The sequence below is a fragment of the Felis catus genome, chromosome A2 (assembly GCF_018350175.1).
Source record: "Felis catus isolate Fca126 chromosome A2, F.catus_Fca126_mat1.0, whole genome shotgun sequence".
NCBI lineage: Eukaryota > Metazoa > Chordata > Mammalia > Carnivora > Felidae > Felis > Felis catus.
The window spans coordinates 162,669,057-162,684,009 of NC_058369.1; the positions used below are offsets into that span (position 1 = coordinate 162,669,057).

The 14,953-nt window shown below is 44.2% G+C and overlaps 2 protein-coding genes across 4 annotated transcripts in view; one reads left to right on the plus strand and one right to left on the minus strand.

The window, feature by feature from the left end:
- The window catches only part of LOC101094088 (GTPase IMAP family member 1), a 69,436-nt gene that overhangs the window by 36,051 nt on the left and 18,432 nt on the right, over positions 1 to 14,953 (minus strand). The window lies entirely within an intron of this gene.
- On the plus strand, positions 2,652 to 9,200 carry LOC105259729 (GTPase IMAP family member 4-like). Its single transcript, XM_011279623.4, has 3 exons — positions 2,652 to 2,787; positions 4,289 to 4,360; positions 7,356 to 9,200. Exons 2-3 carry the CDS (start codon positions 4,303 to 4,305, stop codon positions 8,279 to 8,281), a joined length of 984 nt encoding a protein of 327 aa, XP_011277925.2. The 5' UTR covers positions 2,652 to 2,787; positions 4,289 to 4,302; the 3' UTR covers positions 8,282 to 9,200.

A 14,953-nucleotide genomic window follows, 5' to 3' on the forward strand; every position in this document is an offset into this window, starting at 1 on the left:
GGACCCCCTGACCCAGGGCCTCTTATCAGATACATGATTTGCCAAGATTTTCTCTCATTCTGTAGGTTGACCTTTTCATTCTGTTGAAGGATTCCTTTGCTCTGCAGGAGCTTTGTAGTTGGATGTAGTCCCCCCCTGCCTACTTTTGCAAAACTCATCACCAAGATGAATGTGAAGGAGCTCGCTGCTTGTTTTCTCCTTGGAGTTTTGTGGTTTCAGGTCTTACATTCTCTCTGCCTTCCAGAAACCTGTCGAGACCTCTCGTCACCGATGCTCATACACCCAAGCCCTCCATGACATGGGTTCCTGAGGGTTTGCAGAAAGAGAGGATGTCTGTTGTCTACAGTTTCTATTAATCCATTTTCCACAATGGTTCATGTATGGCCAGTTTGCCATCTTGACTTTGAGATACCCGATCTCTTGTTGAATAGAAATAAAATATAGTGAGAGAGAATGTGCAAACTACTTTGATGTTACTTACATGGCATCATTTTTGCCCATTCACAACTTGGAAAAAGAGAAATCCTAATTCAAATTACCAGTTGTCATTATTTCAAATAAGCAGTAATAAATGGACCTATTAAGTTTTCCATAAGCAGCTTGGGCTTTTAAAAGCTCCATTGTCAGGGGGCACCTGGGTGTCTCAGTCGGTTAGGCGGCCAACTTCGGCTCAGGTCACGATCTCGCAGTCCGTGAGTTCGAGCCCCACGTCGGGCTCTGTGCTGACCGCTCAGAGCCTGGAGACTGTTTCAGATTCTGTGTCTCCCTCTCTCTCTGACCCTCCCCCGTTCATGCTCTGTCTCTCTCTGTCTCAAAAATAAATAAACGTTAAAAAAAATTTAAAAGCTCCATTGTCAAGACTCTGAACGTCAGAGTCAAGAGGGACAGCCCGCCCTGGTCATTTTACTCAGCTCAAGCCAGTCCTTAATTAGGCTTCCATGGTAGGTCTGGGTAGGACCTTGCACTTTAGCCTTATATCCTGTGAGGTGCTCAAAACAGAAGGAGATGTGGCAGGAAATGCTTGTGGTGAAGACAAGAAAGAAGTGTGGCTGTGCACAGGTAAATTTAGAACAACCGTGCTTGTTCTGTTGAGAAGGTTCTGGGTGGGAACTTGGTAACATTAACATGGAAGGTAGACTACAGACTTTCTAGGGACTGAGCTGTGAGGTGCATAGGGATCATCCTCTCGTCTCTTTACTATGTCATTTCTAGTAGAGGGTTACAGATATTTTTAAATGCATGAGAAGGAGGACATGGGTTGAAAAAGGTGTCAAATTATAAAGCAGAAACAAGAAATGCATAAAGGAGCTCACATTGTAAAAAGGCAAACTGCAAAACCTTTGAGGCCTTGAGTTCCAAGGGAATAGACTCCATCTGTGGATGAGAAAAGACAGAAATTCGTATTGTAACAGGGCACGGACCCAGGTAGTGTGACACCTTGTGGCCAGTTTTATATGATTGTAAATCATGTTGGGGCATTTGGGTGGCTCAGTGGGTTAAATGTGGAATGTTGATTTGGGCCCAGGTCATGATCTCATGGTTTGTGAGTTCAAGCCCTGTGTCAGACTCTGCACTGAGAAAACAAGTAGCAAAATATAAACTTTACAAATAATTAAAAACTTTTTTAACGTTTATTCACTTTTTAAAGAGAAAGATGGAGTGCAAGTGGGAGAGATACAAAGAGGGAGAGACACAGAATCCAAAGCAGACTCGAGACTCTGAGCTGTCAGCACAGAGCCTGATGTGGGGCTCGAACTCAGGGACTGTGAGATCATGACCTTAACTGAAGTCAGACGCTTAACTGACTGAGCCACTCAACCACCCCACTTTAAAATTAATTTAAAAAAAAAAAAGAAAAGAAAGATACTTGGAAAACTAACATATAGAAAAAAATAATGGGATCCGTGTCTCTAGGGAACTGGGACCCCCTCCCCCCCTTGACAATACTCTCACAGTTTACATTTTCCTGGCAGGTAGAGTCAGATGTTAGTGGTTAGCCTATTGCAAATGGTCTGAGCACCATCTCACAGGGTAACTTTGGACCTATCCTAATTAGTTAAGATAAGCTACCCTCTCTGGCTTCAACCAGATAATACCTTGGAAATAACAACTCTCCCCTAGTCCCAGGGAGGAAGGAGAGGACATAGTGGCTGCCTACACTGATATAGACCTAAGCAGTAGGAGCAGACGTTGGTCTGAAAGACCCCTGTTGTGCTGAGATGTGGGGTCAGGGAACACAGGCTTTTCAGAGCTGGCAGCTCTCTAGTTTTGACTCAGCAGTTTTTCCAGAATGTCACAGCATAACCCTTATTTTGTCCTTCCTGGTAGAGTCTGCATGGATGAATATGGTATCTACAAGGCAGATGTGGTTGTCTAACTTTAAATTAGTTCGAATAGAGGTGCTTGGCTGGCTCAGTCAGTGGAGTATGCAACTCTTGATCTCCGGGTTGTGAGTATGAGCCCCACATTGGGTGGAGAGATTATTTAAAAATAAAACCTTTACAAATTAATTCAGGTGAAATAAAATTAAAAATTCACTTCTGCCTTCACACTCATCACACTTCATGTTGTAAACAGCCCATGTGGTTAATGGCTAACTTATTGTACTGCAAAAATGAAATCATTAGTTACAGGAAGTTCTGAGAGGCTAGATGACGAAGTGGGCAGGTCTCTTGCATGAGCAAGTTTGTACAGCTCCTCCTCTCACATCCTCTCTCCTTTCTCTCAACGTCTTAGCTTAGCATTGGCTTCAAAGTTAGAGAAGGGAGCAGGACCAAAACTTTCCAGGTAAGAGAAAAGGGGTATTTGGGGGAGGGAACAAAGGGTAATGTGTGATTTTGATGGAGAGGGGACCTCTCCCCTGGACGTACATTTTAAACCTCCGGGCAAACATGCTTTCAGACTGTGTCTTTCTTGTTGGTTCCTTTTTCCTGTTTTTTTCTGACTTTAGGTTGTAATCTGTTTTGAGGGCTGAGCCCTACAAATCAATTGTCTTTCAGGGCTTGCTGCCCACAGAATACTTGTACAAATGTTATTCCCCTCATTATTAATAGAAAGTATAAATAAACTTGAAGTTTTCAGGGATAGACTTGGGTGAGCAGACAGAATGAGCTCTATGGGGAGGAGCAGATGGGAGATGAAGAAGCACAGGTCACTGTCCCTTGCCCCAAAGCCATCACCCAGGTCAGGATCAGAGGCTCTGCTACCCAGCTGTCTGCCTGCTCAGGGCTGCCCCTTTCTGAGCCTCACTCAGAGTTGGGGAAGAGGAACTTCCCCATGCCTTTAGGAGGCAAGATGAGGGAGATGCCCCTCATCTCCAGGTGACCCTCGGCAGTTGGGGAGGAGCTGGGGACCAATGGATGCCTGTTCATTAGGCAGTAGGAGAACCCAGCCACCCAAGGTCAGCACCCCAGAAGTGCAGTCTTTTGATCTGACATCTGAGCTCGGATACATAGCACAGAACTTCAGACTGAAGAGAGAGCCCACAAGCTAGAAGGACCTTATGAAACACCGAAATACCTTTTGTTTCCCTATTTCTGTTATCCTCCCCCTCCCTAACACCCATCACCAGCACCAACGTTGTGCCCAAAAATGATTTTTAAAAATTCTGTGCTTTCTCTTCTCGCTTTACAAGGAGCTCTTTCTTATTCCCTGTCCTTAAGGGATAAAGAAAGAACTCTTCTTACAAGAGAAGGGTCTGTCTTGCTCACAGTGTTGTATATTTGTTTTGATGGCTTCCTATCAGAAGAGCTTGTCCTGAACAACGAGCATTTTCAGCCCATCCTAGTCAAAGTCTGCTCCAGTAATTTTGTTATGAAACAAAATTCAGCCAAAAAATTGGTTTTATGGAAGATTCATGAATCAGGCAGCATCCTATCCTGCAAATTGAGGGGTGCTCCACTGAGCTACAGAAGAAAGGTCTTTAAAGGCAGGGAAAGGGCATTAAAAGAGAAGACAAAGAAAGGAATTTATTAGCAAGGAATGCGGTTTTTAAGCAAGTCTGGCTTCTTAAGGGGAGTGGAAGGGGTCTGTCAGTAAATCCTCAGTATCCCAGGGGAAGGCCACCCTGAAGGGGTGCTAACAGACCACCGGAAGTGCATGATTGTGTGAAGAAAAGGGAACAATCTGAAGATGAGCCCAAATGTGGAGAGCAGAGAAGCCTTGGGAAATAGGGCAGGGAAACCAAGTGGCAAGTGTGCAGAAGAGAAGAAACTGTTGGCTACATGAGGTTGAGGCTTCCAGTACCATCCACCTCCCTAAAACCACACGTTCTGTTTCTCTATGGCAGGAATTCACACTGCAATGGCAACCCCCAACAGCGATCCGTGCTGCAGCCCCGGTGGCCCCAGGAGCAGCTGTGGTGAGATCGGTGATATCCTGCTTGGGTCCCCCCGGGCTGGGTGGGGGAGGACAGCGAGCAGAGGGGTTCTCTTGTGCTGACAGCCAGCCCTCATCTGGCTGGAGCAAAATGTTTCCACCCCTGTATCTATCTGATCTCCTCTTCATTTCCTCTGCTCTTTCTTTCCTGTCCACCCTGTCCACTCTCTCCGGGTAAAACGCCTTTCTGTTTCTCCTCCCGTGATTTCCCTCCTCCTCGCTAGGCAGATGCCCTCAGGCTGTCCCAAAGTTGCAGCCTTGCATAGGGATGCTAACTAAATGATAATCTGAACTCCCATCCACATGTTTCCTTTGATAATCTTAGCCATTCTGTATTCATTGTTCTCGGTTTCTGGAAATCTACCTGTCTCAGGCCGGGGATCTGGTTATCATGTGTGAACTCTGCATTGGGGATGATTTGCTAATCCTCGGAAGGAGGTGGAGACCAACTACAGATTTTGTGGAACCCAGAGCTGGAGCTTCTGCAATATCTCTCCTCTGCTCCACTGGCATTTTTATTTTTTATTTATTTTTTATTTTTTATTTTTTTATTATTTTTTTTAACCTTTATTTATTTTTGAGACAGAGAGAGACAGAGCATGAACGGGAGAGGGTCATACAGAGGGAGACACAGAATCCGAAACAGGCTCCAGGCTCTGAGCCGTTAGCACAGAGCCCGACGCAGGGCTTGAACTCACGGACCGCGAGATCATGACCTGAGCCGAAGTCGGCCGCCTAACCGACTGAGCCACCCAGGCGCCCCTCCACTGGCATTTTTAAAAGAGTATTCCAATTGACAGAGTAGATGGAATGGGGCCAAATGGAAGCAGAGAGAACAGCTGGGAGACTCTGGAGGCCTGGATGCTGATGGTAGTGGGAGCTAGTGTGGTGGCCTTCAAAGTGGAGGGAGAAAAGTAGACAGATTTGCAGGTGGAGCTCAGAGAATGTGCTGATATGGAAAGGAAAGGGAAAGCAAGGGAAGGGAAGGGAAGGCAAGGGAAGGCAAGGGAAGGGAAGAATCAAGGGCAGTTGCTAGATTTTGGGTCTAAGGGACTGGATCAATGCTGTTGCTGTCTCTGACAAATAAAATGCTGTTTATAATAGTGTCTCTAATGTTGTGAGTATGATAACATACGCATTATGTTCAAGCATAAAAGGATGGCCATAATACAGGATTTCCCATGCAGGAATCAGCCTCACTTAGGGTTGTGCTGTCAGGGTCTGTCTCCTCAGAGGTACAGGCTTTCAAATGTGATTTCCACCTATGTTCTATAGGGTGGTGGTGGTGGTGGGGAGTTCTGTGTTTAACAAATCCTGAAGACAGAGACTGTATAGACACCATAAGGAGGTATGCAATGAATTACTGAATACAAATGCATAACAGTTGTATAGATGATTTGTTGTTTAACTGAAGTCACAGTTATTCTGAAAAATGTGAGAATTGCTGTGCTGAGCTGGTATTATCTGTCAACTTCCTAGGAAGTAGAACGCTTAATCTAGTGAAGCTAAGAAAATATAACTCTACTGATGCTCTCAACTGTATCCATTTTTTATTTCATTAAGAAATTTCTTTTATATTTATTCATTTTTAAGAGAGACAGACAGAGAGACAGAGAGACAGAGTGGGAGCAGAGAGAGAGAGAGAGGAAGATACAGTATCTGAACCAGGCACCGGACTCTGAGCTGTCAGCCCAGATCCTGGTGCAGGGCTTAAACTCATAGACCTCAAGAAGTCGGACGCTTAACCCACTGAGCCACCCAGGCGGCTCCCCAAAGAATTTTTTTAATGTTTATTTAGTTTTGAGAGAAAGAGAGAAAGAGAGACAGAGACAGAGACAGAAACAGAGAGTGAGCAGAGGACAGGCAGAGAGAGAGAGGGAGACATAGAAACTAAAGCAGGCTCCAGGCTCTGAACTGTGAACAAAGAGCCCGATGGGGGGCTGGAACCCATAAATAGTGGGATCATGACTGGAGTTGAAGTCGGGCACTCAGCTGACTGAACCACCCACGCGCCCCTCAACTTTTTTAAGAGAGAAAGAGGGAGAGGGACAGGGGAAGAGGGAGAGATAGAGAGGAATAGAGAGAGATAATCTTAAGCAGACTCCATGCTCAGTGTGCAGCCTGATGTGGGACTCAGTCCCACGACCCTGGAATCACAACCTGAGCCAATATGAAGAGTCCAATGCTCATCTGACTGAGCCACCCAGGGGCTCTGTTTCTTTTATTTTTTATGTATCAAGAGATTTTATAATAATTTTAGAGATCTGTTGGTATTTCCTGTCTATAACTCTTTAATGTCTTAATTAAGAATATGAAAACTTCACTGGACTCTAAGCTAAGGTTTTTAACCTAAGGTTTTTAACTTTAAATGTAAATTTTATTGTTCTCTCTCCTGTCACAATCCCTGACAGAATGGTTGCACACAGGAAATAGAAAAAGACACTTGGTCTTTCCACACAAGCATCCCTTTTGTACCCTGCAAGGATGGGTTGGCTTGTGTAACCTGCCTAGCTGGCTTCTTAATGGGAGAAGCAAAGTTCCATTCTGAATATAAATGGGGAGGGGAGTCTCCCACTGAGATGCCTCAAAGTCAGATTTTGTGTTACTTGCTGCATTGCTCTTATGAGGAATAGCTACCAGCAGCAGCAGCTCAGAATTCTCTTTGTAAACTATAATATTTTGTTTCCTCTTCTGTGGGCTACTTAGCTACAAAAAGGAAGAGTAAGAAGCTCCAGGAAATCCTGGAAAGTACTTGGCATTCCCCAAGTATTGTAAGAGAACGTCAGGCTTTCTGTAGACTTCAAATAGGCTTCTCTAGAAGGGCCTTCTATAGAGTTCTGGGAGTGCCGCAGTCACTTATGGGGGGGGGGTGTGCGGCTACAGAGGAGGGATGTGTGTGAGGGGAAATGGGGGGCCATGCAGGAGAAGCAGCTGGATTACCATCCTAATGCTGTGGCTTTTGTTTCCTGATGTCCCAGGGCTTAGAAACCAAGATGGCAGAGATTCACAGCTGAGACTTGTCTTAGTGGGTAAGACTGGAGCAGGGAAAAGTGCCACAGGCAACAGCATCCTTGGAGAGAAAGCGTTTCGTTCCAGCATTGCGGCAATATCAGTCACCAAGACCTGTAAGAAAGGGAGCAGCAGGTGGCAGGGAAGAGAAATTGTGGTTGTGGACACACCTGGCATTTTCGACACCGAGGTACAGGATGCTGACACCTGCAAGGAGATTGCTCACTGCATCTTCCTGACCTCCCCAGGGCCTCATGCTCTGCTCCTGGTGGTCCCGCTGGGCCGGTACACAAAGGAAGAGCGAAAAGCCACGGAGAAGATCCTGCAAATGTTTGGACTCAGAGCTAGGAGATACATGATTCTCTTATTCACCCGGAAAGATGACTTGGATGGCATAAATTTCCATGATTACTTACAGAAAGAACCCAAAGATATCCAAGAGTTGGTGGGCAAGTTTGGTGATCGCTACTGCCTGTTCAACAATCAGGCGACAGGAGCTGAGCAGGAGGCCCAGAGAAATCAGCTGCTCACCTTGGTCCAGCGCATTGTGGCTGAGAATGAAGGAAGATGCTACACTAACAAGATGTACCAAGAGGCTGACAACGAGATTCAGAAACAAATGCAAGAAATGCAAGAATTTTACGCAGCAGAGCTAGAGAGAGAGAGAGTGCAGATAAGAAAGGAGTTTGAAGACAAAATCAGAAAGCTGGAGGATAAACTGGAGCAGCAGAGACAAATGGAACAAATGGAGAGGGAATTGGCTGAGAAAGACGCATTATATGTTGAAAGGCTGCAAAAACACAGAGATGAGAATCAGTATAAGATAGTTGACTTGATCATGAAAGCTCTACAGATGGTTTTTCCTATCTTCTCTCACCTGTTTATGGAAGATTAACCTGAATGAGAAGATCTCCTTATTTGCTACACATTTTCCGCTGGCCCTGCCAAGCCCCCACCCCAGAACTCATTCACCAACCTTGAAGCACTCTTGATTCTGTCTCTCAAACTCTCAGGACGAAGGGGTATAATCAGATTCACTGGTGGTGATTGGTAGAAAATTTATCTGAGGATCAACATAACAATCTGCATAACCTGAGCCAGAGAACTTGGCAGGTACACAACACGAGAGGTGATGTTTGATTGACTTACCAGGGGAGGGACGCATTCTCAATTTGTGGAACTCCAGAGTAGAAGGTATTGATGCTCTTCTAAGAAGATGACCCCAAAATTTCTCTATTTGTCCCAAGTGAAATCTAGATTCCTTCTAGATTGGTGGATCCTCTCCCTTTGTTGCTTCTACTCACTTATTTTTGCTTTTAGGACCCAGCAATCACCTTACCCATATGGTTTGTTACAAAGATTGGTTCTTCGTGTTAGGTAGTCTATTGATGGAGATGCTTATAGAATTCTTTCCAGATGAATGGAAATTTATTTAGTTACATTTTTACAGAGGGACTCAAGTTGTTCCTTATCAGCTGCCCACTGAAGAACAAAGAGTTGTCTGGAAAATAGACCTCTCACAACTCAACTAAGTGAAATGCCAGAAAGAGCAGTTGAAAGACGGAGATTCAACACAGAAGACAACAACGGTTTGCTGTATTCAGATATATCTACAGCAACTCTTTGACAGACTTCAATGCAACATATTTGCTGAATAACCAGTTCTCTCCTTTTCATGTGAAACTAACTGTTGCCACTTCACCTCCACCACCTCAGACCTTCATAACTTACTGCACATACCACCCTCTCCCAGCTGAACTGCTTGCTAGTTGGTATTATAATAAAAGTTTTCTGTTCTGTCATATTTCTATAAATTTTCAGTCCACTTCTTCTTGGAAAATACCTTTGATATTTCTTTTTCTTTATTTTTTTATTTCAAATTTATTTTTTTATTTAGAGGCATGAGCAGGGGAGAGGCAGTGATAGAGAGAACCCCAAGCAGGCTCCACACATCAGTGCAGAGTTGACGCAGGGTTCAAACCCACAAACCATGAGATCATGACCTGAGCTGAAACTGAGAGTGGGATGCTCAACGGACTGAGCCACCCAGGTGCCCTACGTTTGCCACTTCTTCTAAGACTACAGGTGTGAGTTTCACTTTTTGGTAACAGTTCAAGATGATTTCAGAGCTAGTCTTGGTCTACCCTCAACACATCTCTCCTCCTTTTCCTTGGAAATTCCCAGCCACATTCTCAACCTCTCTGCCAGTCAAACACCACCTTCTCGTTGGATTCATTCATTATGGACTGATAGAAATTATGTGTAACCAAGGCTTTAGAGGCCTTTCTGGTTTTCCTGGAGCAAAAATCCCCTTTAATATATGGATAAGAGTAGGAGGTGTCTCTATCTGTTTTCTACTTTTCTATTTGGTACTTCTCACATAATCCATGTGAAGGCTTCCCAAAGCACATTTGCATGTTCTACCAATATGTTCTGGTGGTCATATGTGACTTATGGCAACTCTCCTCACTCTGCCATCTTGACATTGGCTTGTCTAGGCTCAAAGCCATTTTGCCCAAAGGGACATATACCTCTCCCAGTTTTCCTCAAACACCCATGAGTTTAGACTGTACTTTTAATTAATCTCGAGGATAAAGGAAGCACACCACAAAGAAGCTCACAATCCCTCACAATCCCTTCTCTCCAGGAGAAGGGACCAAGACGATGGAGTAGCATGGAAGTTTTCTGCTTCTCTCATTCCTGAAATTCAGCCGGATCAGCACAAAAGCATTTTTCACACTAGAAAATTTATCTGAGGATCAACATAACAATCTGCATAACCTGAGCCAGAGAACTTGGCAGGTACACAGCACGAGAGGTGATTTGGGGGAGAGAGAAGCCATGGAGGATAGGGAGTTGTTTTTGCTTGTGGAGATAGGACAGAAACAGGGGGTAGAATACAGGAAAACACTGCCCCAAAAGGCAACTGTAGAGAAAGAGAAAGAGTGGAAACACCCAAAAGGGACTGAACAAGAAAGCAAGAAAGGAGAAAGTAGATTTTCAATACCATTAAGAAGACGGGCCCTATAAACAAGGGAGCCCAGAGTTGGAAACTCTGTGCCTCGCTACCTGGTGGTGATCTGGTGGGAAGGGTGAATCCCCAGGAGCGAGGTCCGAGGGCTCCGAGGGCCACGTGGGGAGAAGCGGTTCCCCTGCTAAGAGAACATTTGGTAGAGGTCGTGTGGCCTCCCCACAGGTAAGTGTCCCAGTGGACCCTGGAGAACAGCTGTTTGTTGGTTTTAGAATAAAGGCATTATGGGGCAGTGAAGTCTGGCACCAGATGTGTGTTGTGATTTACCACAATCCCTGAGACGCTGCTGCTACATGACTGGGTGAAAGTCTTGTGGGGCACATTGGTACCTGGCTGTAGGCTCTGGGCATCTGCAGCAGGTGGTCCCATGAGCGTTCCTAGGGGTGGCGAGCACCTGGCCATTGCTTGGCAAGACCCTCCCACGGAGGGTTGGAGTGGGTCCACGACTAAGGGACCTCAGAAATGAGGGGTTTGGAAACACAGCCCCTTCTGAGATGAAATTCAGAAAGGAGGTGCCACCTCATGGCTTGGTCGCAGATAGTGTAGAAGTGGGGAGTGGATGGATGCTGGAGACAAAGGAAGGTTGCATGTTTTTAATTATCAAATGTTTTCCTACTTTTTATTTCCTTTTTTCCCCCCTTCTTTCCCTTTTTTCTCTATTCTGTCAAGCTTCTTTCAACAACCAGACCAAAACACACCTAGGATCTAGCATCCTTCATTTGATTTTTTTGTGTGTTGTTTAAAATTTTTAAATAATTCCTTTACTTCTTCCAAAATGAAGGAATTCACTGAAAAGAAAGGACAGGAGGAAATGCTCCCAACAAATAAGCAAAATGTCTGAACCAGAATTTAGAGTCCCGATAATACGAATATTAGCTGGGTTTGAAAAAAGCATAGATTCCCTTTCTGTGGAGATAAAAGAAGTAAAATTTGCCATCATGAAATTAAAAATGCTAGAATTGAGATGCAATCTCATATGGTTGCCACGGTGGCAAGGATGGATGCAGCAGAGCAGGGAATCGATGATGCAGAGGACAAACTTATGGGGGTTAATGAAGCAGGAAAAAAAAGAGGGAAACTAAGGCAAAGGGCATGATATAAGATTTAGAGAATGTGGTGACTCATTAAAAAGGAACAACATCTGAATAATAGGGGTCCCAGAAAATGAAGACAGAGAACACAGAGATGAAGGTTTATGTGAGGAAATCATACCAGAACACTTTCCTACCCTGAGGAAAGACAGACATCAAAACCCAGGAAGCACAGAGAACTCCCATCAGATTCAAGAAAAAACCAACTATCAACATATCATTTCATATTCAAATTCACAAAATAAAGAGACAAGGAAAGAATTATGAAAGCAGCAAAGGAAAAAAGCCCTTACCCTACAAGTGCAACCAGATCAGGTTCTCAGCAGACCTATCCACAGAAATTGGCAGGACAGAAAGGAGTGGCGGGATATATTCAATGTGCTGAACTGGAAAAATAAGCAGCCCAAAGCTCTTCATTCAGCAAGGCTGCTCGTTCAAAATAGAAAGGGAGATAAAGTGTTTCCCAGACACAGGAAAACTACAGACGTTTGTGACCAGTAACCAGCCTGGAACGAAATTGTGTGGGGGACTCTCTCAGGGGAGAAAAGGTGAACCAAAGCAAAAAAGACAAAAGCAACAAAGACCAGAGAACATCACCAGAAACTCAAACTCTACAGGCAACACAATGGCAATAAATTCATATCTTTCAGTACTCACTCTACATGTCAATGGACTAAATGCTCTAGTCAAAAGACATAGGCTAACAGAATGAATAAGAAAACAAGATCCATCTTTAGGCTGTTTCCAAAAGACCTGTTTTATTTTTTTTATTTTTATTTTTTCCCTCTTTTTTTTAATATATGAAATTTATTGTCAAGTTGGTTTCCATACAATACCCAGTGCTCATCCCAAAAGATGTCCTCTTCAATACCCATCACCGACCCTCCCCTCCCTCCCACACCCCATCAACCCTCAGTTTGTTCTCTGTTTTTAAGAGTCTCTTATGCTTTGGCTCTCTCCCACTCTAACCTCTTTTTTTTTTTTCCCTTCCCCTCCCCCATGGGTTTCTGTTAAGTTTCTCAGGATCCACATAAGAGTGAAAACATATGGTATCTGCCTTTCTCTGTATGGCTTATTTCACTTAGCATCACACTCTCCAGTTCCATCCACGTTGCTACAAAGGGCCAGATTTCATTCTTTCTCATTGGTGTGCACATTTTCTTAAGCACCAATTCTCTGATACAGATTTGTGAGAAAGGACAATGAGATAGGGAGATTTTAATTCTATTTTTAATTCCTCTTGAGTTAATAGTTGCTTTTGTAGGAAAAATGCTTTGGGCAGGCTTATGGAAATGAGTCCCTTAGACTTTAAGTCAATTGCTTCTTGTGGAGCAGTGTGGAGTACACGGGGAACAGCCTACATAGCAAAATTAAACATAGATGCTGCACAGCTACCTCGTTCTCACCGTCATGGTGAATTCCCTTGACAATCTCCCAACCAAATTTTCATACAATTCTTCATGCTTCTTCATTCCTCCATGAACTGAGGAAAAGACAATATACCTCTTGCTTTCTGAACCTGGAGAGGTGGAATCTGGGACACATGTCTCATTGGTTTATTCTTTCTTCCTCTCTGTTTTCTTTCCCCTAGAAGAAGACAGAGTGTTCTCAACTTCTGTCATCTGGACATCTACCATATAAAATTCTATTGGGCAGCAAGGGAGCCCTGGGCTTTGTCATGTAAATTGGACAAGTGCTAGACTATAGGCAATCCCTTGTAAAGAAACACCAACACCCTGCATTACAAGGCTGTCATGTTTTCACAAATCCTTTTTTCTTTTTCTTTTCTTTTTTTAGTCTAGAAGCTGTTTCTTCAGGTTTTTCTCTATACTGTGTGAAGCATTAGCATGTATCAGAGCCATTGGGAAGGCTTGTTAAAGTACAAAGCCTGATTCAGTAGGGTCGGGGTGGAGCTTGAGAATCTGTATTCCCTACACGTTGTGTTGTTCGCAGGTGTTGCCCATGCTGCTCTTCTGGGACCATACCTTCAGAGTGACCACCCAGTAGCAAATCATCTCACATTTGAAAGGGACAAAGTCATTTCAATCATATTCAAGGCATTTCCCTCGTTCCAAATGTTACCAGCTAGATTCAGAATACGGAAGACTCCTCGTCTCCAAGATTCTCAAGTATACATGCAAAGAACTAAATCAAATAAGGCAAAATGCCAGATTTCTATCCAAAGTCTAGGACTCCCTAATAAAGAGGGAGTGGAGACCAGAGCAGGGGCCAAAACCCAAAGCTGGAAAACTTTATTCTTCTCCCTGAATGGAACAGAGCTAGTCGCACACCCTGGGGCCATCTGACAACCAGATTTACTGTCCAAGAAGGTGACTCAGCTGGGACCTGCCAGAAAGAATATCTTTGCTGTGTATACAGAATGGAATAAGGGACCAAAAGTGTGGGTCACGTCTGGCCCCAGTAAGCTAAGACAGAGAAAGTACCATCTGTTTCATGTTTTTAAAAAATAAAACATAACAGGAAAAAGTGGTCTACTGAACTATCCTAACATTCTCACATTCTGAAACAGATCAATCACTGTCTTTCATGAGGAGATCATTTATGAAGGGCTTGCAGCAGAGGTTCTGCTTCCCTGGGGTGAAGGTGGAGGGATCAGCACTTTCTCCTCTGAGCCAGAGAGAGGAGAGTCACCTTTTGTATCCTTCTCTATGTCTTTCAAAAAAATGCTAATGAGGTGCCTGGGTGGCTCAGTTGGTCAAGCATCTGACTATTGGTTTCCTTTGCCTGAGGTCATGATCTCATGGTTTCCTGAGTCTGAGTCCTGAGTAGGGGTCCATGCTGACAGTGGAAGGCCTGCTTGGGATTCTGTCTAGCCTTCTCTCTCTGCCCCTTCCCGTTTGTGCTATCTCGGGCTCTCTCAAAATAATAAATAAACTTTAGGGGAAAAAGGGAGGTGGGATTATACCAGGTGGGTCTGACCTAATCAAAAAATATTTAAAAGCAAGAGATTCTCCCACTGGAGAGAATATCCATGTTGAATATCTGTATTGAGAACTGCCTATCAAGAGGGACAGCCAGGGTGACCCTCTGGGAGGAGGAACTCAGTCCTACAACCACAAGCAACTCAATGCTGCCAACAACTTGAGTGAATTTGGAAAAAAACCCTGGACTCCACAGAGGACACCACTGAGCAGCTGACTCGTTGACTGAAGCTTCAAGCAACTCTGAGCACAGGATCCAATCAGGCCTTGCCTAGACTCCAGACCCCCAGAGACGGAGCCAATATGCATATGTTGTTTCAGGTTGCTAAGTTGGAGGTCATTTGTTAGGCACCGATAAAAAAGTAATGCACTTGTTATATTTATAGTGAGTTTCTTTTAAATAGCATGTGGTTGGCCTTACTTTTTAATCCAGTCCTACAGTCCCTGCTTTTTATTCCGGGGTGTTTAGACCATTCATCACAGTCTACATGGAAGTACTATTA

Bases quoted from the DNA above. Each gene is read 5' to 3' on its own strand.
- LOC105259729 (XM_011279623.4), top strand. From the start codon at position 4,303: ATGGCAACCCCCAACAGCGATCCGTGCTGCAGCCCCGGTGGCCCCAGG. The intron at 4,361-7,355 runs GTGAGATCGGTG...CTGATGTCCCAG, and splicing joins TGGCCCCAGGAGCAGCTGTG to GGCTTAGAAACCAAGATGGC.